Raw genomic sequence first — 27004 nt, 5'->3', positions numbered from 1 at the left:
ATTTCATGCCCAGACAAGCCCAACAGGTCCACAACCACCCGCCCCGGCCAGAGGAACCACCCCCCCCACCCACAGCTTCCCCTCCCGGCCCACTCCCACCGCGGGAGCCCCGGGCCGAGCCCCCACCCCCGCGAGGGGGGCACCGTGCGGGCGGCCGCCCCCACACCCCGCGGCCCGGGGCGGGCCGGGCAGAGCCACAGGAAGTCGGCGGCCGGCTGGGGGTGGGCTGGCACAGGGGGGCGGGCGCCGGCCCGGCCCGGCCCGGCCCAGGCGGCGGCGGCCGTGCCCGATGTCGCTGCCGGTGGTGCTGCCGGGCTCCTGCTGCCCGCTGCCGGGGCTCTCCGCAGCCCCTCCCGCGGCGGCCGCGGCTCCGCTGCCCTCCGCCGCCGCCCCCCCCTCCGCGCTGCCGCCGCTCCGCTCCCGCTGCTGCCGGCCCGGCCCCGCCGCCCGCCGCCCCCCGGCCCCGCTGCAGGTCCCGGCTCCGGCTCCGGCTCCGGCGGCAGCCCCGGTGCCGGCCGCAGGCTCCGTGCTGCTGCCCGCCCGGCCGCTGCTGTCGCTGGGGCTGCTGCAGCTCGTCCTGGGCTGCTGCATGGTGGCGCTGAGCTTCGGGGCGCTGTCGCTCAGCGGCGCCCCGCAGGTGAAGAACGCCTGCCCCTTCTGGGCCGGCTCCTCGGTAAGTGCCGGGCTTGCTCAGGGCGCTGAAACACTGCCAGGCAGGTGCGTGGGAAAACCTAGCCCGGCAGCGAGCTGCAGGGCGGGAGGCAGCTGGGCGCTGGGGCCGAGGATGCGCCTGCTGCTGCCAGGTCGGATGCCACGTCCCGGTTGCAATGGACCTGTTAAACGCAGCTCAGGAAGACTCTGAGGAAGGCTTTCTTTTCCTGCACCGTGAAGCTTACACAGACGTAGCGAAGCCAGCCTTGCTGCCCTTAAGCCAAAGCCCCCAAAGCCCCCTGTCACAGCAGTGCTGATGCGCCCAGCTTTAAAACCGTGTGACCGTGTTGCGGTCTGGGGATCCAAGAAGTTTTCGGTTATGAAACCGCGCGGCTATGCATGTGGTTTTGCAGCACCGGCGGTGATAACAGGCAGGTGTTTGGGCTAAGTCATACACGAGTGCTGTGCTAGGTCAGATCAGTCACAGCAAGTTAACGAGGTAGCCAAAGGTTGGCTGGAGAGGTCAGAAGTGGAGCAGAGCAGCACAAGGGAGGTGGCAGGAAGGGGCAGTGGTGGACACCTGATGAGCTGATGGAAGACAGGGACAGCATAGACTTTAGTTATGTTTAGCCACATTTCAGGAAAACACATCCTCAGCTGAAAGCTGTATTTTGGCAGTTGATGAGGTGGGAGTTGCTGCTGTAACTTTTTGCCACCATGGATGTTTTCTGGGTGGAAAACACAAGAAAACAGTAGGTGAAAGTGTCAGTTCTGATTGTGTTATTTCAGAGGATGCCCGTAGGAGTGAAGAACATCATCAGCACAGGCTCCGAGTCTCTGCTTTCAAGTGCATCTTCACATCATCCCAGCATTGTTCTAGCACTCCAAAGGACCTTTTGTCAGAGCAGCGATGAATACATAAATGGCATTTTCTGATCAGTTGTTGACTTCTTGGTAATACTGCTTTTTTAATGTTATAGGTGATCTTGTCTGGAATCATAGGCTTAACAACATGGAAGAGGCCAATGATACTTCTGGTAAGTACGGATTAAAACTTGTTGTAAGCGCATTATCAGAAGAGACTTGGGATTTAATAGTCATTAGTTTAAAAAAATACACTTTTAAATAAAATAATTAATAAAAATAGACTATACTATTGAGTCTCTTTTTCAGATTGTAGAGCCATAATTATTGAGGGAGAAGTCAAAGCCTGCAAAAGGCTGTTACCTCTAGGAGTCTCTGCTAAGGGCAGGAGCAGACCATGTCTGGAGGATGTGCTCGTGTTGTTTACAGAGCACTTTTTGTGTTTGTGTAGGTATAAGAAAATACTAGTTTAGTATAAATAATTCAGCTCTCTGAGGCAGTGCTGCTAGAGCTGAAATAAGGCAATTGGTTTGAAAGCTTTGCTCATTTGTCCTTTGCTAGTGTCTGATAGCAGGTCTGAGCTCTAACCTAAGCATTGGTGCCTTGCAGTATCCAGCGTTACTGTTTCAAATACAGATGACATTACAGTGTTCTGAGAGAAGTAAATCAATGTGCAGGGTGTGCAAGCTGTTTCTGTTTGTAAGTGAAATCTAAAGCTCTGTAGCTCTCAATATCTCAAAGACGGGATTTGAAGGTGTTTTTCTTCTTTTTTTTTTTTTTTTTTTTAACCATATGGTCACTTCTCAAGACTGTTTCCAGGACAAAACAATTGTTTTGTTTTTATGCAACGCTTCTTTGGGATGTGTGAGGTATCCACATTGTCATCGGCAGGAGGTACCAAGGATCAGAGAACTGAACTGTGGAAGTACTATGGTGTCTTAGTGATGCGTTATTTAGCACAACTGGAGCAAAACAAGTCTTTATATTGGTCCTGTGGATACAAGGAGGAGCCTGGTCTCTGGGGCGCCCAGTCTGGAAGGACCATCCTTTTATGAAAATAAATGTAAGCGCCATCCTTCTCAAAATGCCTGAGGCTTGCAGGGTGTCGCCTCTTTCTATATTACACGTGTTCTCTGCTGTTTCTTGTTGTTGTAGTTTACTTTTGTCTGTTGTTGACTCCCAGATTCTTCCAGGCCTTCTGAGTATAAATTTTGTAGGCCCTTCTTGTCTTTCTGAAATACAAAGGCAGCAAACTCTCATCCTTTCATTTGTTTTCCAATGATTTTAGGAGGGTCGAGCAGGCAAGAACAGGTTGCCCAGGGATGTTGTGCAGTGGATGGGGAGTTTCTGAGATGAGACTGAATAAAGCCTTGGGCAACCTGCTCCGATTTCATAGCTGACCCTGTGCTGAGCAGGAGGATATGCGAGAGACTTCCTGAGGTCCCTTCAGTTGCAGTTGTTCTATGGCTATATGACACCGTGAACCTATTTTTTCTCCTTAATTTTATGTATATTTTGTAGAAGATTTTTGAAAGCCAAATAATAAAATGCAAAAAAAGGAAATCAGCACTAAGCAGTTCATGGGGCTTCAGTAAAAATAAAAATTGACAAGAAGAAACTAACTTTCAAAGGGAGTCTTGCATTGAATGAACTAGCCTATCAAGTAAAGAATGTTAGTTTCTATGAGCAAACTCATTTTGGGCTAGATTTCTAATATACCCATCCTCTAGTAACATGAACATTTTCTCTTGGGAGTTTTGAGTTGCTGTGTAAGTTGTAAGGGCAGGTTTCCCAAAGACCTAACTAATGACAGTCAATGTACAGAATGGCTTAGAGTTAGGACGTTCATAAATAAGACCAGAAAATGCATTCAGAGCTAAAACAGATTTTGTTTCCAGCTGTGACTGCCCTCTCCTTTTTGCTCCTTATGCAAGCCTCTTGCACTTACTCCTTGCAAATACACTTGTCATGGGTTCCTCTCACCAGGTTTGGACTGGGTCCCTGATCTCTTTGCCTGTTCAGAAATAGCGCAGAGCCATGTCCCTGGCGTGAAGGCAGCAGTGATCACACGTCTGTCCTCCTGACAGGCCTTAACTCAGGCAGGTGCCAGGTGTAGAAATTCCTTTATGCGGCAAGTAAGCAATGCAGAAAGGATTGATTTCACACGAAGGTGGTTTTATAAGATTGCAGCAGAACCTGGATATTGGGCATGTTGGGTACCTGTGCTAGACCCATGCCTGAAATCTGAGGAGTGAGGATTATTCTGGGCATGTGGTATGAATTACCATGTTTTGCAGTGCTGCAATTTATGTTAGTGTTTAGATGTGTTCATGGAGAGACTTTGGACTGTGCTCAACAGTTACAGCATAAAGTTTGTGGGACTAGCAATGGTCATTATCCTTTTTTCATCTCTGGTTATGTCTTAATCTACAAAATGCTCTTATATTCGTAAGGACAGGCCTCTTTCTTCTTATGCAGAGCTGTTGTCAGTTGCTCAGCTAGCTTGAGTAATTACATGTAACTACGCGTTCCAAGTACCCTCTAGAATCCTTCATATGCATCCAAATCCCCCCAAATCATTTTGTTTCTAGCCCAAGTTGAGTAATTACATATAGATTTTAATTTGTCTTTGTGTGCACTGGGAGCCTCGGATGAGGCTGCAGTTGAGCTCGCTCCATCGTTTATCCCTCCCTCGTTTCCGGAGCTGGCACTGAAGCTGAATACCAGGTGGATGCCACAGAATGTCTTTAAGGAGGTGTCGCTCCTTCAGGATGAGCTTGCAGTAGGAACACGGTGTTTCTTGAGACTTCTCGTGTTACCTTACTTTTATTGTCAGTTTGCAGTTTTTAAGGGATTTCATAATGGAATTCACACTTTTCTTCACCCCCCTTTAAAGCACACCAAACCTTTCTAGAAGGAGCCCGTTTGCTATTCTGATAAGGGATTTCAGAGCCTGAAGACCTGTGGGAGTGCATCCATTTGCCTGCATCTCCTTTGCTGTCTGGTTCCTCCGATGAAAAGGCAGTGCCTTTGCTTGCAAAGATTTCCCTTCTGTCTCCCCGCAAAGGCTTGGCGGGGGTGCTGGGAGAGGAGGTGGCAGAGGGGGTGGCTGTGTATCGGTCACTGCTGTGCTTGGAAAAGGGAAGGGAAAGCTGCCAGCTGCAGGCGATGGTGGGCCTCCAGTCAGTCCAGAGAGGGGTGGCTGTAGCACAGCAATGGAAGGTGGTGAGTGAGTAACAGGTTGCAGAGTCAGGGTGCTGTGAGGCAAAATTGCGCTGCAATCGGCTCCTTCGAAGGACGTTCCTGCAGGGCCAGCATGGCTTTCAGTGGCAGAGCAGCTGAGAAGCCCTGGCTCTGAAATCTTACCTTGCTTGTGGCTGTCTGAGGCTTTTCTCTCCTGGCTATCAGTTGTCAAGCCACTTCTGAAGTCAGCTTATTGCACTTGTGCTCTGGAGCTGATTTTTCCTCCTAAGGAGAAGCTTCCTCCTGTGTGTGCCTGTCTGAATGTGTTTATGGGGAAAGGGTTTTTTTTTTTTTCTTCCTGAAGTTGTTTGGATATTGGCCGTCAATGGTTCAGGGCTGCAGGTAGAGAACTGCCTACAGAGAAGCTGGTTTCTTCCCGTCCACTCTGAAAATCCTTCCTTCATCACGCCTGTAAATCTTACTTTAAGCTGAAGGAACCTAGCTTTTTTCAAAAAGCACGCTGATTCCTCATTGCTTGTTTGTTTGCATACGCATTAAGAGCAGCTCACATCTGACGGGCCGTGTTTGCTGTGTTAGCCTTGGTCCCACAGGCAGCAGCTCCTCAAGCCCTGCTCCAGCATGGCTCCGTCCCACGGGGTCCATCCATCCCCCAGGAGCAAACTGCTCCAGCACGGGTCCCCCACGGGTGGGCGGCAGCTCCCCCCAGACCCCTGCTCCTGCGGGGGCTCTCCATGGGCCGCAGCCTCCTCCAGGCCACATCCACCTGCTCCACCGGGGGCTCCTCCACCCATGGGGGGGCTGCAGCGTGGAGATCTGCTCCATGTGGGACCCATGGGCTGCAGGGGGACAGCCTGCTCCACCAGGGGCCTCTCCCTGCACAGCCTGCAGGAGAACTGCTGCTGCCTGCCTGCAGCACCTCCTGCTGCACTCACCTTGGGGGCTGCAGGGATGGTGCTCACCCCTCACTCCCAGCTGCTGTTGTCCAGCATTTTTTTCCCTTTCTTCAATCTGTTCTCACGGAGGCACAAACAACATCAGCTACTGGCTCACTCTGGACAGCGGCAGATCCCTTTGGAGCTGGCTGATGCTGGCTGGCTGACATGAGGCAGCTGCTGGATTCTTCTCACAGAGGCCACCCCTACAACTCCCTGCCACCAAAACCTTGCCATGTAAACCCAGTACACCAACTCACCTGGATTTGACGCTGTACCCAGGTAACTGTAATGCCGACTTTGAATTAAGCACATCTCTGTCAGCTGCTTCATACTGAATTTCTGCTGCTGGAGCAGTTTGGCTGCGGTCGCCCATGGGAGACAGGGGGCACTGCAGGGAGCATGGCACGGAGCAGTCAGAAGCAGGCTGCTCGTGGGGCAGAGAGCTCTGGTGGTGGCTGGCTGTGCTGTGGAGCCCTGCCTCTGCCATCCAGACATTAACATGGTGGCAGGTGGGGCGAGCATATCTGGCTTTCAGTGGCTTCAAGTGCTTTATGGTTCCTTGGTCAGACAGCAGGCAAGCTCTTATTTTTGTCAGTGTTACAGATGTGGTCAGCTTTTTGGTGAAAGACAGTGGGGTTTTGACTTGGAAAGTAAAGGTTGTGTGCTCTGTGTGATTCTGTATTCTTTTACGGCCCTAACTGTGGTAATCATAGGGGTTTGGAATTTGTTTGAAACATTCAGAAGTATTAATATTTATGTTTTTGAGGCAAAAATGGATGGGTCTTTACCGCAAAACATAAAAGCTTATGGAACTCAAGTATATATTTAAAACCTTGAAATATTGTGAAGAATAAATTTCTAGTAAACCTTTTATTTAATTGAAATTTTTCATTAGAATTAGAATGTTTCCCAACCAATTTTGAAAAACAAGATTTTTAAGACTAACTACTGCCCTTTTGATATCTGCACACTGACTGAATTGCATAGATTTAACTAAGATTTAATGTCTATGCCAGAATATGTATTATTTACTTCCTCATGAGCTGTCATTCTTAAATTTAAGCTCGGCTAGCAACAATAGAAAGGACTGTGAATGGGAGCTGCAGGTTGTGACCCTAACAATACAACAGTCTGTCTCTAGCCATGGGCTTTGTAATAGGCAAAGTCATTTGGTTTCAGCGAGAATTACTGTAGTGGTGCCTGGTTCTCTGCGTTTGAGAAGTAAAATAGCTCAGTGTTAATGTCTTGACCCACGTGTGGGTCTTCACCATTAATTCAAGAAATGGCATTCATATAAAGGTTTTAAAGTCAGTCTACACCAATAAAAAGAAATACGCTGCTACTTGTGAGACTCTATAAAAAGCCTTATGTGTGGCATAAGTTAGGTTTCTTCTCACTTTGTTATCATTTATTTTGATGCTGACAAGGCCTTTTACTAAGTCATATGGGAAGTTTTAATGCTGCATTAAAAGTATGAGGCACTTTTTTTGTTAAATGAGGTAGTTTGTCTTCTACTTCTGTGTTGTTTTTCTATTCACAGGTATATTGCAGGTCTCCACATGGTACAATAAATAAACTGATAGAAAATTAGTAAGGTCACATAATTAATGCTTAGTTATTGCTATTGCTGCTGTGTGTATGGAAAATCAATACGCTGGCTTATCTTTTCCTAGAAGGATGCTTATAAGGGTTATACGTAGGACGTAAACAGGTATAGGAGGTAATGGGTGCAGAGCAAATGTTTTTCTTTCACTCGCTTTTTAAGTGCCTGCTTATGTGTGAGCCATGTGAGTGCAGGTTAAAGCAGTTCCTCCTGGCGTTAGGAACTGGCTTCAGCAGTGGCAGCAGCAGGACAGCACGCAATCTGCCTGTACGGAATGAGTTACAAGGTCAGGGCCTTACCGTGTAAGTTTGTCCTGCTGCTGCTGGAGCTCCCAGTGACGCTATGAGAAAACTCCACTGACTTCAGCAGAGTTAGGTTGGTTGGCTGACACCATTTAGACCGGGTCATCAAAGGGCATGATGATTTTTTTAGGTGGAGAAGATCACGCGTGCAAGAGATTAGCAAATTCTGTCTCTGACATTAGAATATGCTTTGCTTTCCTATAGTTTAATTCATACAAATGTTCATCAAGACTTTCTGCAGCTGTTCACAGTCCATGTCTATCTAATGCTCGAAAGATGAAGGGCAGTGGGCCAAACTAAGCTCATAATTTGAGTTGTGTCTATTTTTATCACTGCAGTTAAGACTAGTTACCTCTATTTTGACTTTTAAAATAGCCTGCCTGCCTTTGGCCACTCGTTCTAAGGGAAACAGTATTTTTTTTTCTCCTTGTTCACATGTGGAGGGGTTCTTCTCTTACTGCGATAAAGTGGGACGCCTGCTTTTATGTGTAGGTGAGTAGTGATGGAGAAGGTGTTTAAATTTGCATCTGGAGGAGAATATATCTTAAAGAGCAAGCTGATGAGGTACAGGTTAAATGAACGGACGGCGAGGTGGGTTGAAACCTAGATGAGTGACTGGATCCAAAGGGTGGTGATCAGTGGCACAAAGGCTGGCCAGGGGCCAGTCAGCAGCATGGCACACGAGGGGTGGATACTGGGGACAATGCTATTTAATAACTTAATTAATGATCTAGACAACGGGACAGAGTGCACTCTCACCAAGTTCACAGATAATACAAAATGGGGAGGAATGGCTGATACACCAAGTGTTGGTGCGTCCCAAACAGTGACCTGGAGAGGTGGGGAAATGGGTGGAGAGGAATGTCATGAACTTTATCAGGGGGAAATGTGGAGTCCTGCCCCTGCAGAGACCCCAGGCACCAGTACAGACTAGGGAATGAACTGCTGGAAAGCCCTTCTGCAGAAAGTCTCCAGGGGTCCTGGCAGACTTACCAGCAGGTCCGAGTGAAGTGATCTTTCCCCTCTGGTGAGACCCATCTGGAGTGCTGAGTCCAGTTCTGGGCTCCCCAGTACAAGAGGGACATGGAACCTCTCCAGACCCAGCTGGACGTGGTCCTGTGCAGCCATCTACGTAAATGTATTACCAACTATGGTTCAGATCCTGATGATGTCTTAGGTTGTATGTGGAAGAATTACTTTTGTCTTCTGCATCTTTAATGGGAAGTTCTGTATATTAAATTTTGCTGTCAGAAGTAGGCTATACATATAACAAAAAACAGATGGTGTTTTTAGTTTTGAAACCGACTAATTTCTGATTTACAGTGCTTGGTGTGGAACATAGATGAAAAGCATTCTTTGCATGAGATACCCTTAAAACTACTCTGACAGACTTGGGTAACTGGGACCATCTAGACAAAAGTGTAAGAAAAGGTATTGATTCACTTGAGTGCTGAGAAAAGAGTTAATTTAAAAATAGAGATTAAAATCTGTGGTTTAAATGTCTGTACATAAAGACAAATGACACTCAAAGTGCTTCCTATCATTAAAAACCTCTTATCTGTGGTTTTACGGTATTTATAAAGTAGATGTTCCCCTTAAAAAATTGCTGTTCCCCTTAATATTGATTGTTCTCAGTATGTCTAGAACACAATAGTCCCAATTCACTTCAGAGAAGTACTAAAAGCTGCTTTATTTGTTGTTTTTTAGAGGTTAAAACTTACCTTATGTGGTAACGTTACAATTCTGCAAAACCTACAGAGATGACATGTTGTTATTTAAGGAATGAGCATGAACATTAAAGCTCCTCAGCTCTTAGCCATTCTGAGAGCAGCCCTGCAGAGAAGGACCTGGGGGTTCTGGTGGATGAAAAGCTCGACATGAGCCAGCAGTGTGTGCCTGCAGCCCAGAGGCCAACTGCGCCCTGGGGTGCATCAGCAGAGGGGTGGGCAGCAGGTGGAGGGAGGTGCTTGTGCCCCTCTGCTCTGCCCTTGGGAGGCCCCACCTGGAGTGCTGCATCCAGGGCTGGGCCCCCAGAACAAGAAGGATGTGGGGCTGTTAGAGTGGGCCCAGAGGAGGGCCATGAAAGTGATCAGAGGGCTGGAGCACCTCTCCTGTGAAGAACAGCTCAGAGAGCTGGGGATGCTCAGCCTGGAAAAGAGAAGACTCTATCTAGGGTACCTTATTGCAGATTTTCAGTACTTAAAGGGAGCATATGAAAAAGATGGAGAGCAACTTTTTGTCTGGACAGGTAATGAGAGGACAAGGGGGAATGGTTTAAAACTAAAAGGGGAAAATTTAGATTAGATGCTAGGAGAAAATTTGTCACTCAGAGGATGGCAAGGCCCCAGCACAGGTTGCCCAGAGAAGCTGTGGTTGCCCCATCCGTGGAGGGGGACTGGGTTGGATGGGACTTTGAGCAACCTGGTCTAGTGGGTGGCATCCCTGCCCATGGCAGGGGTTGGAACTGGATGATCTCTGAGGTCCCTTCCAACCCAAGACTTTCTATGATACAATTCTATGACACAATACGATTCTACTATATCATGAATTTCAGAAGTTTTGCAAACTTTTTAAGATGCTTTGCACTTTCCTACATGCTTTGCCCTAGTTCATTGGGGTGCTGGTTATGTGGCAGTTGGACAGTTTTGAGGACCTTTGGAAAACTGTCTGGGTAGAAAAGCGCTTCCTAGGAAGGTCAGTCAGCCTTTTTACAATCGATTGGATCAGAAATAGGACTTGTTTGAGGGCTCCAGAAAATCTTCAGCTACCTGTGCTTTTCAGTAGTTGCATGTATTTTATTACTGCACACTTAGTGCAGGTTAAGCTGAGAGAGAGAGAGAGACAGTAAATGTGCTCAAAGTAATAATCTGCTTTAAGATTGATCTGGTTCAAGATTAGATGCCCAGGGGCACTTCAGTGAAGTCCTGGGGAGTTTTGGAAATTGCCTGGAAGGGGAGAGTCTTGAGTTTGGGAATGGGATTTGCATTGCCATAGGTTTCTTGTATTGGATTTGTGATCCTGTTCCATCAGCTGTTAACTTTACTTTGCTGTTTCAGGTTAACCTATTTGTTCTGCTGTCCGTCATCTGTGTGCTGCTGAACCTGGCTGGATTTATACTAGGATGTCAAGGTGCTCAGTTTGTGTCCAGTGTTCCTAGGTGTGATCTGGTGAGCAGACATAGTAATTTACACGTATTTCTTCGTAGCATGCTGCATCAGCTGTCAAGTTGGGCTCACAAAATGTGCTAATGTTGAGGTGCAAGTAATGCATGTTGGGTGGTTAAAATACAGCTACAGTGTGCTGGGATTAAAAAAAAAAAAAAAACAAACTGCTTGCTCTTTCAAGCCTAGATTCAATTCAAATTGTGAACACACTCAATAAAATCCACAACAGTATTTTCTTAATCTGTGTTTATAAACATTTGTGGTTTTTTTTGGGGGGGGAGTTGGAGTCTTCGTAAGCTGATAATCTCCCTAAGGTAAAGACCCCAAAAGGGAATGTTTTCAGAATTTTAAGAAAGCATAATTGGCCCAGAAATGGTTTTGTTTGACTTCATTGATAGCTGGGCTCTGTTCAGCATCTGAAGACAGCTGATTCTGTGCAAGGTAATCCCAAATGCATCTTTAGAAAATTCCTCTTGCCAGCTTTATTCACTGATTTTAATATAATGGTCACTTAAGAATTAGCGGAAAGGATTTTTATAGTCATCTGACAAAGATAAACCATTGGTAAAAGCATGACTGGGTACTGATGGGCTAACTGAAAAAGCCCAGTCAGTATAATTTGTGGGTGAGAGTTCGTACAGTTTTTGCTATACCTGTTCAGAACAATATATGTTTGTTTGTTACTTTGTTAATAAGGTAGATAAACCATTCTGAACACATTCTGAACACATCCTCAGAACACTTCCACTGCAGGAAAAAGCTATCTGCACAGGAAAGAATAGATTGCAAAGGATTTTTGTCAAAGGGGTGTCATAAGAAGCAGAAGAATTTTTGAATGAGAAACAGTGGAATAGTATAAGTTGAAAGATACAGGATCACTTAGTAATAAAGCTGATCATGTGTAAAGGCTTGAGGAACTCTTAAAGGTTAATGGGAAGATTTTTGACTATTTATTTTCATTCAGTTGCTGCTTCACAAAAAACTATTGTTGGTTCCTTAACATGCCAGTCAGCCCAGTGCAGTGAGAGACCAAGATTACAAGCACTTAATATCAACGTACTGAAGCAGCATGGAGAGCTGTTAGTGTTCTTCAAGACAAGGGGGTTAAACATCTCAGGAATTTCAGAGCATTCTGTGGCTGGAAGCATAGGGTACAGTGAAAAGATGTTCTGAAAATCATGAATTACTCCGTGAAGTGACTTGTGTAAGTGGGAAACCTTTGACGCAATGTCTCTAGAGAATTTGACAGCTAATAAAACAATTATCTCAAGGCACACAGATGTTGAATTTCTACTTGAAAACCAAGATAACAACATTACTCTGAAAGTTACAAACAGCAGTGCTGTACAGATATAACTATTACTGGTTTGGCTGGGTTGAAATTACAGTTGTTGATACTGTTCTGTCCCACAGAGATGCAGAATATATATACCCATGAATCAAAGGATGTGGCTTATGTATTGGTCAAGGGCTTCCAGGCTGCTAGGTATTGTAGGAGCTTGGATACTAAAATTGTTCAGTAATCACTGCAGCTTTGATTAGATTTAAGTTGTATTTAAATGTCTTGAGCTTATTAGTAATGCTCTTTTAAATAAGAGGTAGGTGTAATACAGCTCTATGATGGGTGAATTGTTGACATACTGAGCTGTACAAATGTCACTTTAGAAGCCTGTATCCAGTCTGCATTGTCTGAGATACAGTTTAACACAGGCTCTGTATTATGCAGCTGAAAATGCTGTGTAAAACAGGTAATAAACTTAAAAGTGTGGTTTTTGTTTTTAAAGGTGGATATGGGTGAAAACAAGATTTGTTTCTGTTGTGAAGAATTTCATCCCACCAAATGCACAGAAAAAGAGAATGCGCTGAAGCTCTACCCAGTGAAGTCATGCAGTGCTGTTCACCTCCTTCTTAAGGTACCCTGCACTTGCTGCTTAAAATAACTGCTTTGATAATGTCCGTACTTGGGTAAAAACACAATATTGAAGTGATGTTTTTACTATGAAAAACTCTGTTACCTTCTGGTCTTCTACACAGAAGATTTGCTCATCTTTGAGTCTTGACCAGTGCATTGCTGATCTGGCATGTGTTTTTCATCCTTTCTGTGGTTTATACAACCACAGCTACAGTTCAGTTCAGACAGGACTGCATGGATAAGGATGATGTAAATTTAAGCTTATAATTAGGGGCCTCTGTTTGTCATCTCTCTTGGTATACCCAGCCCTTCTTAGCTCCCAAAGAAGCTAAAATAGAACTTGAAGACAGCATCATCTCCAAATAAAAAAGTGCTTTCACTATCTCAGATTCAGGTTTTTCACAGAAAAGCTAAGAGGAAGGTTAAAATTCTTGGAAGAATAGATGGCCTATAAATCACATCTGAGCAGTATTAAACCCTCCTGTGTCTCTCTGTCAAAGACACACAATAGGGCAAAACAAGCTTTTGCAAATTCTTTCAGTCTTGGAGATTACCTGTTCCCAAGACTGCATCACATACATTTTTAAGAAGTAACTGTCATTGTCATCTTTGTGTTTTCTGTGTTTGTTTTTGGTTTATTTTTTTGACATTTACAAATACGTTGATTTAATCTTTTAATTTCCATAATCTTCATGTTCTTCAGAAAGTTCTCTTTGCTCTTTGTGCCCTGAATGCTCTCACCACCACAGTTTGCTTGGTAGCAGCTGCTCTGCGTTACTTACAGATATTTGCAACAAGAAGATCCTGCATAGTACGTGAGTGCAAGGCACTGCCTAATATAAACAGTGGTACTAATAGTATTATTAGATTACATGGTTCAGTAACGGTAGATTGCAGTTGGAAGCTTTGTTAACGGACATTGCATTTGATTAGGACGAATCTCAGATTTCTGCAGAAGAAATTGAAGAACAAGGTCACATTTCAGATCCTGAAGATTTCGTCCCCCCTGTGCCACCTCCTTCGTATTTTGCCACGTTTTATTCGTATACTCCACGGATGAGTCGCAGGTAAAGCCCCAGACTCTCTTCCTTTCTGGTAGTGTCTTTGGATACCTATGTAATCTTCATTTACATAAGACCGTTTTCTTTGTTTTTGTGTTTGGTGGCTTTTTTTTTTTTTAAAGTTAAAAAACTGATGAGTTAGGAGGCAGTGTAAATACAGTGGGATGGAGGGGTATAATTTTGTAGTTTTCACTTCAGATTCTGTAGTTTCTGAGTAAGAGAAATGCTGCAATTTGACATGACTGAAAACTTTTATGATGATGTCAGGAGCACACCATTGACTGAAAGCCAGGCACAGCTTGTACGAGAGAGACTCCTGACCCAGAGACCCCCATTGCCAGAAAAATTCAAGTCCTTCTTCTTTGGCAGACGGGGCTGATCAAAGGGTGTATTTCTATCGTGCCCTTAAGCCATGTAATCACTGCCCTTGTCTCCGTACCTGGGAAGACCCTGCACAGTGCGAGCAGCCAGGCAGGATCTGTCCCTGTTGCTGTTGCTGGGCTTTTCTTCATCTGTAGCCATGTGATGGAGTTGGAGTGGGAGCAAGGAGGGAGGGTTGAGTTAACATATCAGAGTACAAATGGGATAGTCACAAGTCATTGTAATTGCTCTCTTTTTTTCCCTTCTTTTTTTTGAGCAGGGAGATTCAGTACTACAAAGATAAGGGAAGAAGGATTTGGAGGATAATGAAATAATAGCTGTATTAATCTTCTTGTGAGTGACAGAAAGGGTGCAGAAAAATTTTCTGTTGCAGAAGGCTGCCTTCTTTGATATAATTAGTCTTATGGAACATTAAAATGTAAATCTGGTGTGGGGGGGATTATTTTTATCTGGGTTTGTTACCCATGGTTTTCCAAATAGTTACATACTCTTCACAGTAAGTAGCAGGTTAGCTTTGTTCATTAGTTTATGATGCTGGTGGGGCTGCATTACTCTGCTGTGAACAGTCAGTGCCTGTAGGTAAAAATGCCATGATGCCCAAGCAGTCTGAGTGGTGGAACTCTTGTTTAAAACTCCTGCTTTTTGCTGTGTGCGGGACTGTGTTGTTTATTTCCATGTTTCGTCAGGAACACTGTGTGTGACCCCGTGGTCCTTGCTGAGGTAATTACAGTTCCTGTTGTGGGGCTGCAAAAGTAAAATGGTACAGGAATAGATTCGGAATGAGAAAGCCATCTAAAACTCCAGCCTTTACTAAAAAACATTGCTATGCAAGTCTCGGTTCCAGCATCTAACACACTCATTAGGAAAACAGAGCGGTGTGAAAACAGAGGGCGGCGCGCGCAGTGATCTCTTTGGCAGATGAGGTATTTATTGAAATGTGCTTGTCACAGTTCCCCTGCTTTGCAGCGGGGCTGTCGCTCTTTGTCTGGCATGTCAGCCTAGATGGCTATCTCCTTCCCGGCAGCAGTGTTTCTCTTTGTCTATTTTCAGCACAGACAGGGCTGCTGGGCAGCGTCCGAGGCTTCTGCAGCCTCGTGTAGGGTGGCGGCCTCGGCATGTTGCTGCGCTGAAATGTGCTGATCACAACATCTCAGCGAAGGCGATGTCTTTCCAAAGGCTGCCTGCTCATTTAAAGGTGCTGAGGGCAGAAGTGAACGCAGCAGGCAGGCTTCGTTTCCCTTCCTGGCAGAGAGGGAAACTGCCTCACCCCAGGCTGAGGTGCGGCGGGGCCTGTTCTCCCCTGGCCTCCGCGCCCCATGCCCTTCATCTGCCTCTTGAGCTGAGCGCCTCCTCTGAGGAGGTCCAGAAACCTGCCTCAGCCTGGTTGCAAGTATTTATGATTTGGGAATTTGAGGCGTTTACCAAAATGCAGGTCAGTTTGCTCAGGTTACTCCCAGTTTGACACGTGTCTCAGCGTGGCCCCATGTGCCACTTGTTCCTTAGCAGCTCAGCACACCCCTGCCAATGAGCCACGTTGTAAGCCTGCAGCCCACAGCCCTGAGGGTGGGAGAGGGTGAGGATGAGCCCATCCCCGTCAGTGTCCTGGCTGGCAGCTGCCTGCCCTGAGCTCGCTGTGGCTGCACAGAGAAAGCCTTTGTTACTGTTCCCTACCTCCCTGTGTTGTCATTTAAGAAAGCTGCTCGCTGTTTGCTGCTCATTTGCGCCTAGACCCTTACGATCTCTGTAAAACCACATGGATTATGTAATCTGTAATTGCTTGCTACCCATGCAGTAACAGCCTTCTGATATCCTGAGTCTCCGTTACGATGGCTGGAAAAGATAGATCGTGGCAGGGCTCAACTTTGGAGAGAGAGTACCTGCCTAGAGAAGAGGTTAGAGGAACACTACCCGCTGTTGTCCACTGCAATTTGCAGGACTAATGCATGAATTTCTCCCCTTATATAAAAAGAGAGAGTGGACATTAAGAGATAAAGAACAGATTGACAAAGTTGCACGTTCTTTCACTAAAGTTTTATATGCTTTATGCCTTAGCACTTAAGGGAACACTTTTCTAGTTGCATAGTCTCTAATAAGATGTAATGTGATATAGTTCTTGTATGCAGCATTAATTTTCAGTGTGACTGAGCTGCGTAGACCAGATCAAGCATGTTCAAAAATGAAGTCAAACTAAGGTTCAAGAGGTGTGTGATTCTGGGGTATGCAGTGGCTGTAAGCTCAGTGCATATGTGGAATGCTTTAAAAAAATGTGAAGAATTAATGTTAGTTAAACATCAATTTCCATTGTACTTTAAAATTATTTTGGAGTTTATAGGGACAGATGATATAGGCTGAAATGTTTTCTCTGTTTTTTTTTTTTTTTAAATTAAAAAAGTAATGACTAATTGCCAAAAATCCTTTTTTTATTTTTATTTTTAAATAAAATTAATTTTAATTTTATTTTTTTTTTAATTTTATTCCTTTCCTGTCTTAGCAACCTTTTGTAGACAGTTCCGTTCCCTCTGCACTTTCAGGTCATGGCATGGAAAAAAGAGATCCTTCTCACAGCCATCTTCAGTACCTCTAGAAAGTGTCCAGAGAAATCCTAAGCTCTGCAGGGAAGGTCTTGCTCCTCTGCAGCGTACCTCTGTAGACAGCCCCCATCCAGCTCCAGTAGCTAGTAGCCTGAAATGGATCTGGAGAGCAAAACTTGTGGACTTGTGGTTGTGTGAGGTACCTGCTCACTGCCAAATCAGTAGCTTAAAATGTAGGGAAAAGCAGAGAAAAACTTAGCTGACCTGAGTCAAAGAGAGGAAGGTTGCATAGGGGAGCTTCCCTGGGCAGCTCATCACCACCCTTCCCCAGTGTTAAATGAGGTAAGGTAAAAACTCGTTGCCAAAAGCAACATTTTCCTAAAAGAGTTTCTTCAGACACTGCTCTGATTTCTTCCCTTTCTGCTGCCTGATAGGAAGATAATGCAGGAAAACATCTTCAGCATTTCAGCTGTATTTGAGGCTTCTTTATAGTAAATTGAGAAGCCAGGTTATCTGTATGATATGTGTGCGTCCGACACAGACTGGCTGTAATGTCCGTAGCCGAGCATCATCACAGCCTCTAGTCTCTTTCTGTGCAGCCGTATCTAACTAAACATGAAACGTGAGATCAGGAGTATCTTGAATTTCAGTTATAATTAGGAATTCAATAGTTCATAAAAATCAGAGCTGGGTTATCGTGTTTTCAATGCCTAACCATCTTTGAGTCTCTTCAAGGTAAACCTGAGCCTCTGTGCAGCTGCAGTGGGTTCCTGGGTGCACCTCCTCAGGAGCAATGTCGCCTGTGCTCTGGGGAGACCTGGCAGCTCGTGTCGAGTTCCTGAGCCATGGCTGAGATCCCCAAATGGGAGCTGGCGCAGGGAGGCCAGCGGAGCTGTGTCTGGTGGTGTCCTCCTGCCAGTGGGACACCGTGCTGAAGCGCTACGTGGTGCTGTGTGTTGCAGGATGCTCGGCTCTGATGTGATTCCGCTGCCGCACATTTACGGAGCGAGGATTAAAGGAGTGGAAGTGTTCTGCCCCCTGGATCCACCTCCTCCATACGAAGCTGTGGTGAGCCAGATCAGCTCCGAGCAGGTATGATCCGTAGTGGTCTCAGAGTGAAGTATGTCTGTCTGCTGTAGGGGTAAGATCTGCAACTCACCTTTAGAGCGTGAAAACTTTTTCCCAGTTGGGTGCCATGGGAGAAAATTACTTGAGTATGGGAGAAGGAGCAGAACACACAGTGGAGGAGCACACTGGTTGTCCTAGAGGGCTGTTGTGCTGCCTCTATGCTTTGCTTCCCTTCTCTGCCTGTAGTCTTCCCATGTTGTACAACATTGTGACTTTTACCATGTGCACTGATCCCTTGTCACTGCTGTTTTCAGAAGACAAATGCTTCCCTCCCAAAAAAGGAGGATGAAATAGTCTGAAGAGGATGTTGAAAATTAATTTTAGAAATATACCACTCTTGGTTTTGCAGTGGAATTAAAGCCCTGTAGCATAGTCACCGTGTAGTCAACTGCTCGCTTTCTAAGACGGATGTTGCAGCTCTTGGAAAGCATTGGAAAAAAATGATGATGGTTTCTGATTTTCAACTTCTCTGTTTTATTCCAGGAAGCTGCACTGCAAATAGGTGTGGTGGAAGTTGTTGCTGATTCAGTGGAAACAAGTGGCAGGCAGGCCTCTCAAGGTAAAAAGAACATTTTAGAATTTGCTGTACAGCAGTTCTTCCCAATCCAAATGGCTTAATATCGCAGCAGCATTAGTATTTCTTCGGAAGCCACCCACCATATTTCAAGCCAAAGATGCAGAATTACAATTGTCTTGGGCAGCAGGAACAGAGATTAACCTTTAAAATACAAAAAAAAAAAAAAAAAAAAAAAGTTGTCCCTTCTCAGCAATCTGCAAGTTAAGTTGCTGACTCTGCATCCATACATTGTAAGAAATGATCTCCAGCTCCAGTGTCTCCATGTGCTTTGTACAGACAATGGTGCCTGTTTGACAATTTGTTGCTGATGAAAAGAGTAAAATGAACAAAATAACATGTTGAGCTAGATGTGGGACCTCTCCATTATTGAGCTTGCACTGGAAGAATTGCTAATGAGTTTCTGCATACTGGCACAGGACGTGGCTACACTACAAGTAGAGGTTACATCAGACCTTTTTCAGCATTGTTTAAGAAAACCATGGAAATTTTTCCAGTTTGTCTTCAGCCTAGCTTTTCCAATTTCTGTGCTGTACAATTGCAGTTAAAGTATTTTTGGCTCTCCCAGGTAAGCAGCAGGCAGCTTTTCCAGTACAGCCCTGGTGAAAATCCGTTCTGCTTTGCATTTTAGCTTGCTATTGCTACACAAATCATCTGTTGTTCAACAGATGGTTGTGTGCTTATCCACACAGTGATTACAACAAAAGAATATGGAGAGTAAAGACACCTACAAAAACACACACACACAAAAAAAAACAAAAACAACCAACGTTGCAAATTTCTTATATGACTCTGACTCCCGCTGACTTTATAAAAAAGCTGTGGAAAAACCTTGGTTTGTGAAGTTAAACAGTTGAAATTATCCCTACCAAGTGATGACAGGAGAAAAAATAGTTTGTTGGTTGGTTTGTTTTTTCCCCGCAGAACTGTACTTTAATCAAATAACAATTCTTTCAAACTTGGCTTACACTCTAGCAGTCTGCCTGAAACTGCTGAAAACCAAGACCTGCATGCTTCTGGTATCTCATCAGTTGTGATGGCCAGAAAGAAATTCAGAAGAGTGGCAGCACACAGCTTAGTTCTTAAGGCCTCCTGGTAGATGAAACTGCTGTTGCATTCTCCGAGCACTTTGAATGCAAACTGGTGTCAGATGCGAGACTGCATGGTGGCTGCTTGAAGTTCTGAGAACAGAAAACAGGAAAAGAAAACTATAGAGAGGCAGCAGAGTCAGGAAAGTTTCCAAAGAAACAAACAAACAAAAACACCCAAAAACCCAAAACGCATGATAAGGCATTGTTTGAGGCATTGTTTGTATTTAAAAACTTCCTCTCAAGCAAGCAGACTGGAGCACATGTGGTAAATTGTACTCTCCTCCCCATCTTTTTAGTGTGTTTATCTGTCCTGCTTTTATTAATTAGCCTGCAAAGTGACTTTTACCTCTCAGCTTGGCTATTACATTCATATGCAAGAAGAAAGAAAATTAACATTGCTTCATACAGATGCCAAGGCTTTCCAGGGACAGCGAATTGAAGAAAATAGACTGAGCACTATCTCTCCACTTATTTATATTTGTGGAGGTGTATTTGGTCTGGCTGGAGTGAAGTTCATTTTCTTCATAGTATCTTGAATGGCGCATCACTTGTCCTACTTCATTTCGCTTTCTATTTTTTTTTTTTTTTATTAAGCTGTCTTCATCTCAACCCAAGAGTTCTCTCACTTTTGCCACTCCGATTCCCAGCCCCTGTCCTGCTGCGGGGCTGTGACCGGGAGGCTGTGTGGGGCTCGGCTGCCTGCTGGGGTGAGGCACCAGAGCAGGGGGGTTACACATGGGGCAGGGTGACTCCACCAGCTGTCTCAGCTGATGCCACATAACAGCCTATAAATAAGTGCTGAGCTTGTGGTTCCTGCTGGGGGTCTGTTGTGCCAGGGCGTTTGTGTTCAGCGCCACGATTCCCTTGGCTTCATCAGGACTGGAGGACAAGGCGTAGCTCCTGGTGGAAGTGAAGGCTGCCTGCTGCCCACCTGAATCCCAGCTGCTGGCTGCAGGAGGACCTGGGACGTTCTTTGTCCCAGCTGAAATGGTTTTACTGGCTTCAGAAGCCTTCTTGTCCAGCAAAATGGTACTTTCCCTGCCAAATGCAGTATGAAGACAACCTCCTGGTGCCTGGGGATGCTTGGCAGCTGCCCTGTGTCATCACGTATTGGGTTGGTGCATTTCCAGTACGCACCAGCTTTACGCCACTCACACCTTAACCTCTGAGGCACTTTAACACCTGTAACATTATTAAGAATTATCATAAGGTCATGAAATCAGGCTATTCTTCTGATTAGTATTTTTTTTTAAATCCTTTACCAGAATACCAGCACCACTGTACCTGAAGGACTGACAGGTAGCACAGCCCCGCTAGGGTTAGTGTTTTTATTGGTGATGGATTTAGTCCTGCCTGGTCCTTGGTCTGCCATGCTCTGTTGCTATTTCCTGACGTTTCAGGCTGGTGTCTGCTTTATATAGGCTGTGCCACGGTTTCTTCTCTTCAGGAGATTCTAGGCTGTATTCGTGTGGGAGATAAGGTGTTATCTTTAACAAGTACACATCATCCAAGGCTTAATTTTCTTGACGGCTTCAGCCACTGGCAGTTTTCTGGTAGGGTAATTGCATGAACATTTTCCATGTTCTGAATAAGACACTATCTGCATTCATTTTGGTTTTGCCTTTGTGTGAGCAAGAATATTGTTTCCTTGTAAGATGCCAGGTGCCATCAGATGGGGGCACAGGACCAGGTTAGTTGCAAAACGTGTGTCTTCATCCAGTCCTATGCACTTTGCAGGAGTGACACCACATAACCCCACCTTCAGGAAAGGGAGGAGTATTGATTGACTGAAAAGTTGATACAGATAACAAGAATTCAGGGGAGTCTTTATTTTAACAAAGAACCTTATGAAACAAGGTCTTTAATTCCTATATAGGGACTGGTGACTGATTTATGAGCTACATAATTGTAAACAGTGACTGACTTCTGTGGCCAAATGCTGCTGTATCTTGGTACAGCTTCTTGTATGCAGGAGTATTTCAAGCTCTGAGAGGTTTAGTTTTCTCTCTGAGAAGCCACCTTATTCTCTGAACAGGTAGTTCAAGGTGAGGTTTCTGTTAGGCAAAGCTGTATTTGCTGCTGCTCCCGTTGTGTAAGGGTGAACAGGTTTCTGTAAAAATTTAAGCAGGCTTTAGATGAGTATTTCTGGTGAGTGTGGGCATACGCGCACATACAAGCACCACGTCAGATTTTGTGTCCAGTCATTACTCAAAAAAAAAAAAAAAAAAAAAAGGAAATAACCTGAAATAGTGATGCTTGCAGATCTGCTTTATTCTAACGACTTTTCCTTTGCTATTCCTGATTCTGCAGGTGATGAAATTCCTAAGTCTTCCAGCAGAGTGAGCCTTTCACCTTCAGCTTCGAGCCCCGTGCCTGCAGAAGGAGCGTACAAGAGAGCCTTCAACCCCTTGCAGAGGCGCTCCAAGAGTGACCCTGTGCTGCACTGCCTGTTGCCCCAAGGTGACTTAATTTTCTCTGTCTGTGCTTAGGTAATGAACCCTCAAGGGAATGTTTGGGCCCAGGGCAGGGGGTTGGAACAAGATGACCTGCAAGGTGCCTCCAACCCAAACCATGCTGTGATTCTGCTGGTCAGAGAGGGTCAGCACCCTGAACCCGCTGCCTGCAGATGTCAGCTACTGTCTCCCAGCAGAGTGCCTAGCAAGAGAGCACAGCAAGGTCTGTGCTCTGTCACATCCCCTCTGTGTAACGCCCTAGTCTTGCTGTCTCTGTAGGCTTTCACCTAAAAGAACAGGGTCTGCAGCAGCAGGCATTGCTACTTCAGGGAGGAGGGAGAATGGTGGAAGAGGAGGAGATAACACCCAGGATTGCTCAGTGTACTTGCACAGTAGCATCTAAAAGCTTGCAGAGGCAATGTCATGGTGCAATTAACAGCAAAATTAGCTTGGGTATTCGGTATTAGCTTCTAAATGTACTCTCCTCCCTCCCTCTTTTCTCCTTCCTCATAGCACAATAAATAAATAAACCCACAGCAGAGAGCTGATGCAGTCTGTTGCAGATACTGTGGTGTCAGTGATCCAATGCAGTTGTTGTGGGAAAACTGCGAGTGTAGCTGCACAGCCCTTCATTCTGTTGACAGTCTCAAAAATCCACTAGTCAATAGTCTTGTGGTTTTTATTACAGGCTGTTGGAACCCTGTAATAGCTGCTGATACACATTGTCCCTCACAGAACAGAGGTGGGGAGGGGGCCTGTTAGCCGTAACCGTTTGTTTTGAACACAGTTTTGTGGAATGTGTTTGTGTCTCCACTGCATCATCTGTTTTCTCTTTCCCTCCTATCAACTTCCACTGCAGCACCCCAGAGAATCTGCTGCTGCAGCAATAGCTGAATGACACAGAGCCCGTTCAGAGCTGGGAAAGCAGAGCAGAGCGTTTCTGGGGTGGAGGCAATCCATCAGCCGGGGGTGTCTGGGCCCTTCAGGTTAGGCCTGCTCAGCACCGGGCCTGACAGCAAAATAACTGCTGCCAAAGGGGAAGTCAGCTGCTGTAGCGGCGGAAGCTGCTCCACGTTAGTTAGTGCTCATCTTGCTGGAAAGCCTTGGATCTCCTCCTGGTATTGTTGTACTTGGCGTAACGCCATCATTAAAGAGCTGCTTCAACAACCCATGGGTGTCCTCTTTTCAGGAGGGACAAAAATTAGTGATTGTTACTTAGACCAAAGGCGGTGGATTTTTATTTGGGCTAAAGGCAGTGGAACTGATGCCCTGCTGACCTTTGCTTGGTCCTTGCAATGTCATTTTGAATGGCTTTTTGTAGTAGATTTCCAGCTTCTGGTATTACTAGCTTCCAGCTTGAGAAGCAATTATTTTCAGATATTTGGTAAACAGACCTTTTGTCTGGTGATAACTGAGAGCTCAGGAAGGATCATAAAACTCCACAAACTGTGTTCAGCCTGCTTTGTGTGTTAACATTAATACTGAATGCTCACTGCAGCTCTCACCAATCAGAGGAGAAGCAGAAGAGAAGGTAACTGATGTATAGAAAATGGCAAATAACATTGACAGAAACGTTCCTCCAGGCCCTTTGATGTGTGATACGCACTCAGCCATAGCTGTGTACTTTATTTTACAAGCATTTTCTGTAACATAGGTTCAATGCAGGGTGAACCTTGCATGCCATTCTGGCTGTGCAGTACTGTTCAGTTTTACTTGGTTAAACTGTGCACTGCATCACCACTGAATCAGTATTGAAATCTCACAAGATACTTGTTGAAAAGTACTGTGAAGCAAGTAAATTGTTTGCTCTGTTGATCTTTGTCTTCAGGCCCAGTGCTCAGCTGTGAGGCTGCGACTCAGACTGAAGTAAAACCACAAGTTGATGCTGTCACGTTGCGGAAGAGCTTGAGAACAAGAGCTTTGAGATCAAGACCCCGATCTTTGATAGACTACAAGTCTTACATAGACACTAAGATGCTTGTGTCACGGTTCCTGGAGCAGTCCTCCTGCAGCATGGCACCTGACATACACGAACTGGTGGAAAACATCAAGTCTGTTTTAAAATCAGATGAGGAGCACATGGCTGAAGCTATCACCAGTGCCACGTTCCTTGAGCAGGTATTGTTACTTACAAGCTGGTCTTGGTTTGGGAGTCTCGCTTTACATTTGCAACTCTGCTTTGTGTGTCAAAATTTTTGAATCCAATTTAAACTCTGTGGTATTTTAGCTTCATATTGGGAACGTATGAGAAGTGATGAGGCTGTGCATGTGTGATGTCTCTGGCCTTGTGGTTGACAGAGCAAGGCAGGTCAGAAGACTGAACACTGTATTTTTTAAAGCTGAAGGAGGTGGTCTTTTGTAGTAGAATCACGAATAGTAAATGGCATAGCAATGTTTTATCCTGATGGTGGCAGGTGAGAGGAAAGAGAAGAAACTGGCACGAATGGAGGTTGACAAGAAAATTTTGATGTAAACCCACTGGCAGCAACTTTTTGTGATTTGTGGCAATAATAAGACCTGAATAAATATAAGACCTAGTACTAAATGAAAAAAAAAGTAGAAAAGATATGCTTACATCAGTGGAATGAATATTCAACCATTTCAGACACTGCAGACGTCATCAAACAAATGTTTCAGCAGCTTATACAGCAGTTGGGAAAAAGAGTTGATTCAAGCACAGCATGAGTGATTTGCTGTGATAACTGGTTTTGGTTTGAATTGTCATGCAAAACACATCAAAATTTTAATTTAGGCTGTGGAAATACAGTGCAATTTTCCCACTGCAGCCTACAGGCAACAGAAGCCTCAACAGATTTGACACAAAAGAGCTGAAAAGTATTTTACTTAGGAGAATTTTATTTTTCACGCTGGCCTAGAGCTTGTTACAGCCCAGTTGCTTCAGCAGGAAGTAACACTTTGATTCCTGTTAAGCTCTATCTGATGTGCCATAGTTTGGGGTGAACCAGTTCTTGTGCAGCTTTCACCAAAAAAAAAAAGGGGTGGGGGAAGAACAATTGAGGAATGACAACACGCGCCTTTTCTCAGTGGCACTTTTCCTATCTCTCTTGTACAAATGCCAGTTTTACTTTCAGATATATTTATTTATATGTATATTTTTTGAAAACAGGCAACACTACAATTTCTTCCTAGTTGGGTAAGAAACCATCTCTGTGGAACAACAGCCTGAAAACAAACCTGATTTATGTTTTTTCTTTTCGAAGGTGATGGCACCTGCCCCGCAAGCCATGTCACTGAGGGCCCACGAGCTCCCTTTCCGGCAGCGCCCTGGGCTGCTGCACCTGGAGAGCTGCGGTGACCTGAGTACTTTCACAGCAGGTGAAGGCCAGTCGGCAGAGAGGAGGATCCAGAGAGCAGAGCACGAGCGGCCTCACAGTCTGATTGGAGTTGTCAGGGAAACTGTGCTGTGAGGCGGTTTCTCTCTGTTCCTCCGGAGAGCGTTTCTGTCAGGCATTCACGCTGCACAGGAAAACCACCTCTGACAAGCGGGTGGAAGAGGGTGTCGCCAGCCTATTTTTTATACCCCCATGCTCAGGCTCCCAATGGGAAGCTCTTTCTGCAAGCCCTCTGAGGCAGATTGCGAGCTGACCTGCGAATGGGGCTGTTCAGGTGCAACTTGTGTTCATGAAACAGCATCTTCTGCTGCACCTCTGTAGGCTGCTGCCACTTAGGACAGAGTTGTTTCTTTCCTCAACTTAGATGTGGCAGAAAGGCTCTGTGCCTTGGCTCATTGGGCTGAGGCAAGGACAGTTACCATGTGTGTGCACTTTATGTCTCAGCGAGGAACACAGGGCAGAGCCAATGCCTGTGTTTATTTGGTGTAAATTACCATAGCTCCACTGATTTTTTTTTAGCTGGCCTGTTCCAACTTACTTCCTTGTAGAGGTGCTTTTTACGTATTAGCCGACTGACATATGCTGAAAGCATTTACGCAGCCATCTCAAACCCTCTGCAGATGTGCAGGTGACTACCTAATATTGTTTTGGCAGCCTTAACCACTAGGCCACAGTGACCCCTGAGTTTACACTCTTTAGCTAATAAACGAATGTAGAAGCCAGTTGGCTCAAGCTGTTGACTGCAGATAGTTTGTCAAGCTCTGTTCTGTATCTATGCTGCTAACTGGGAATACACTAAGTGTTTCCAGAGGCTGGGATCAGGCACAAAATTTTGATTTGCAAGGCTAGTTGCAGCCTTCTGTGTCTCAGCAGGATGAATAAATACTCCTGCTGCTATTTCAATGATAATGCTTCATTTAACAATTATTAAACAGCTTTCATACTGAAAACCAAAAAGCTTTACAGTGAGTTTTAATTAAGCTTGTTCAGAAGTGGTAACTGTGCAGTTTCACTTATGAAAGATAAGTTGAGTAAAATAAAATGCTCATCTCTACTCTCGAATTGGTGTTTTATTTTTACTGTCTGGTAGAGGAAATACAATAGGGCTCTTAGGATTGCTGGATCACTGGCTTATTGGTACATTTTGCTCTCAGAAATTAAGAGCATAGCAAGTCAAAATTGAGGGATTGTGTCTTGCAGAAGAAAGAAAGCATCACAAGAATGTGCTGGCTTTTACCTCGCTTGTGTTAAATACTTTGCAATTCCATTACATTTAGAACCCCAACTTATCTTGCTAAATGCATCACCTGATGTGGGAGTTCTTTCGGAGCCTCAGCATCAGCTTCCTTCCCCCAGGTAACATTCCCCTTCCAAAAGCAGGTTGTGGAGTAAGAGAGGGTTACATGCCCCATCAACACACAGAGCTGCTTCCTGCAGCTCTGAACAGCTCTTACCTGGTGTTGTGCTCTATATAACTGCCTGTCACCCTGCCGGGGGAAAAGGCTGCAGTGTCAGGATGGAACGTAAGCTTATACTTTGGAAAACTTGATCAGATTTCAGTCAATTGCTTGTTATCCTAACAAAACAAGACGAATCTGAATAATCACCTTCCTATCTGAAGATTGGAAACAAATCTACTACAAAATAATGAGTAGTTTTCCAACGTGCAAGTTAAATTTCTCCCCAAGTATTAGAAAGTAACATTGTTAGTTCCAAAAAAGTGATTTACAAAATGATCAAAATTATTCCCAATGTAGCGAGTTAAATTATATCCAGGTGCTATTCAGGAGTTACCAG

General features: G+C 45.0%; 1 protein-coding gene across 1 annotated transcript; it reads left to right on the top strand.

Moving 5' to 3' along the window:
* Nucleotides 1-118: 118 nt before the first annotated feature.
* Nucleotides 119-27004, top strand: ENTREP1 (endosomal transmembrane epsin interactor 1). Its single transcript, XM_082783161.1, has 11 exons — nucleotides 119-673; nucleotides 1632-1688; nucleotides 10616-10726; nucleotides 12508-12636; nucleotides 13339-13446; nucleotides 13569-13702; nucleotides 17571-17700; nucleotides 18220-18295; nucleotides 21712-21861; nucleotides 23683-23972; nucleotides 25076-27004. Exons 1-11 carry the CDS (start codon nucleotides 290-292, stop codon nucleotides 25280-25282), a joined length of 1776 nt encoding a protein of 591 aa, XP_082639287.1. The 5' UTR covers nucleotides 119-289; the 3' UTR covers nucleotides 25283-27004.

This window comes from Aythya marila (genome assembly GCF_965140915.1).
Source record: "Aythya marila genome assembly, chromosome: Z".
Classification (NCBI taxonomy): domain Eukaryota; kingdom Metazoa; phylum Chordata; class Aves; order Anseriformes; family Anatidae; genus Aythya; species Aythya marila.
This window is presented reverse-complemented; position numbering and strand designations above follow the sequence as displayed.

Bases quoted from the DNA above. Each gene is read 5' to 3' on its own strand.
- ENTREP1 (XM_082783161.1), top strand. From the start codon at position 290: ATGTCGCTGCCGGTGGTGCTGCCGGGCTCCTGCTGCCCGCTGCCGGGG. The intron at 10,727-12,507 runs GTGAGCAGACAT...TTGTTTTTAAAG, and splicing joins GTGTTCCTAGGTGTGATCTG to GTGGATATGGGTGAAAACAA. The intron at 17,701-18,219 runs GTATGATCCGTA...GTTTTATTCCAG, and splicing joins GCCAGATCAGCTCCGAGCAG to GAAGCTGCACTGCAAATAGG.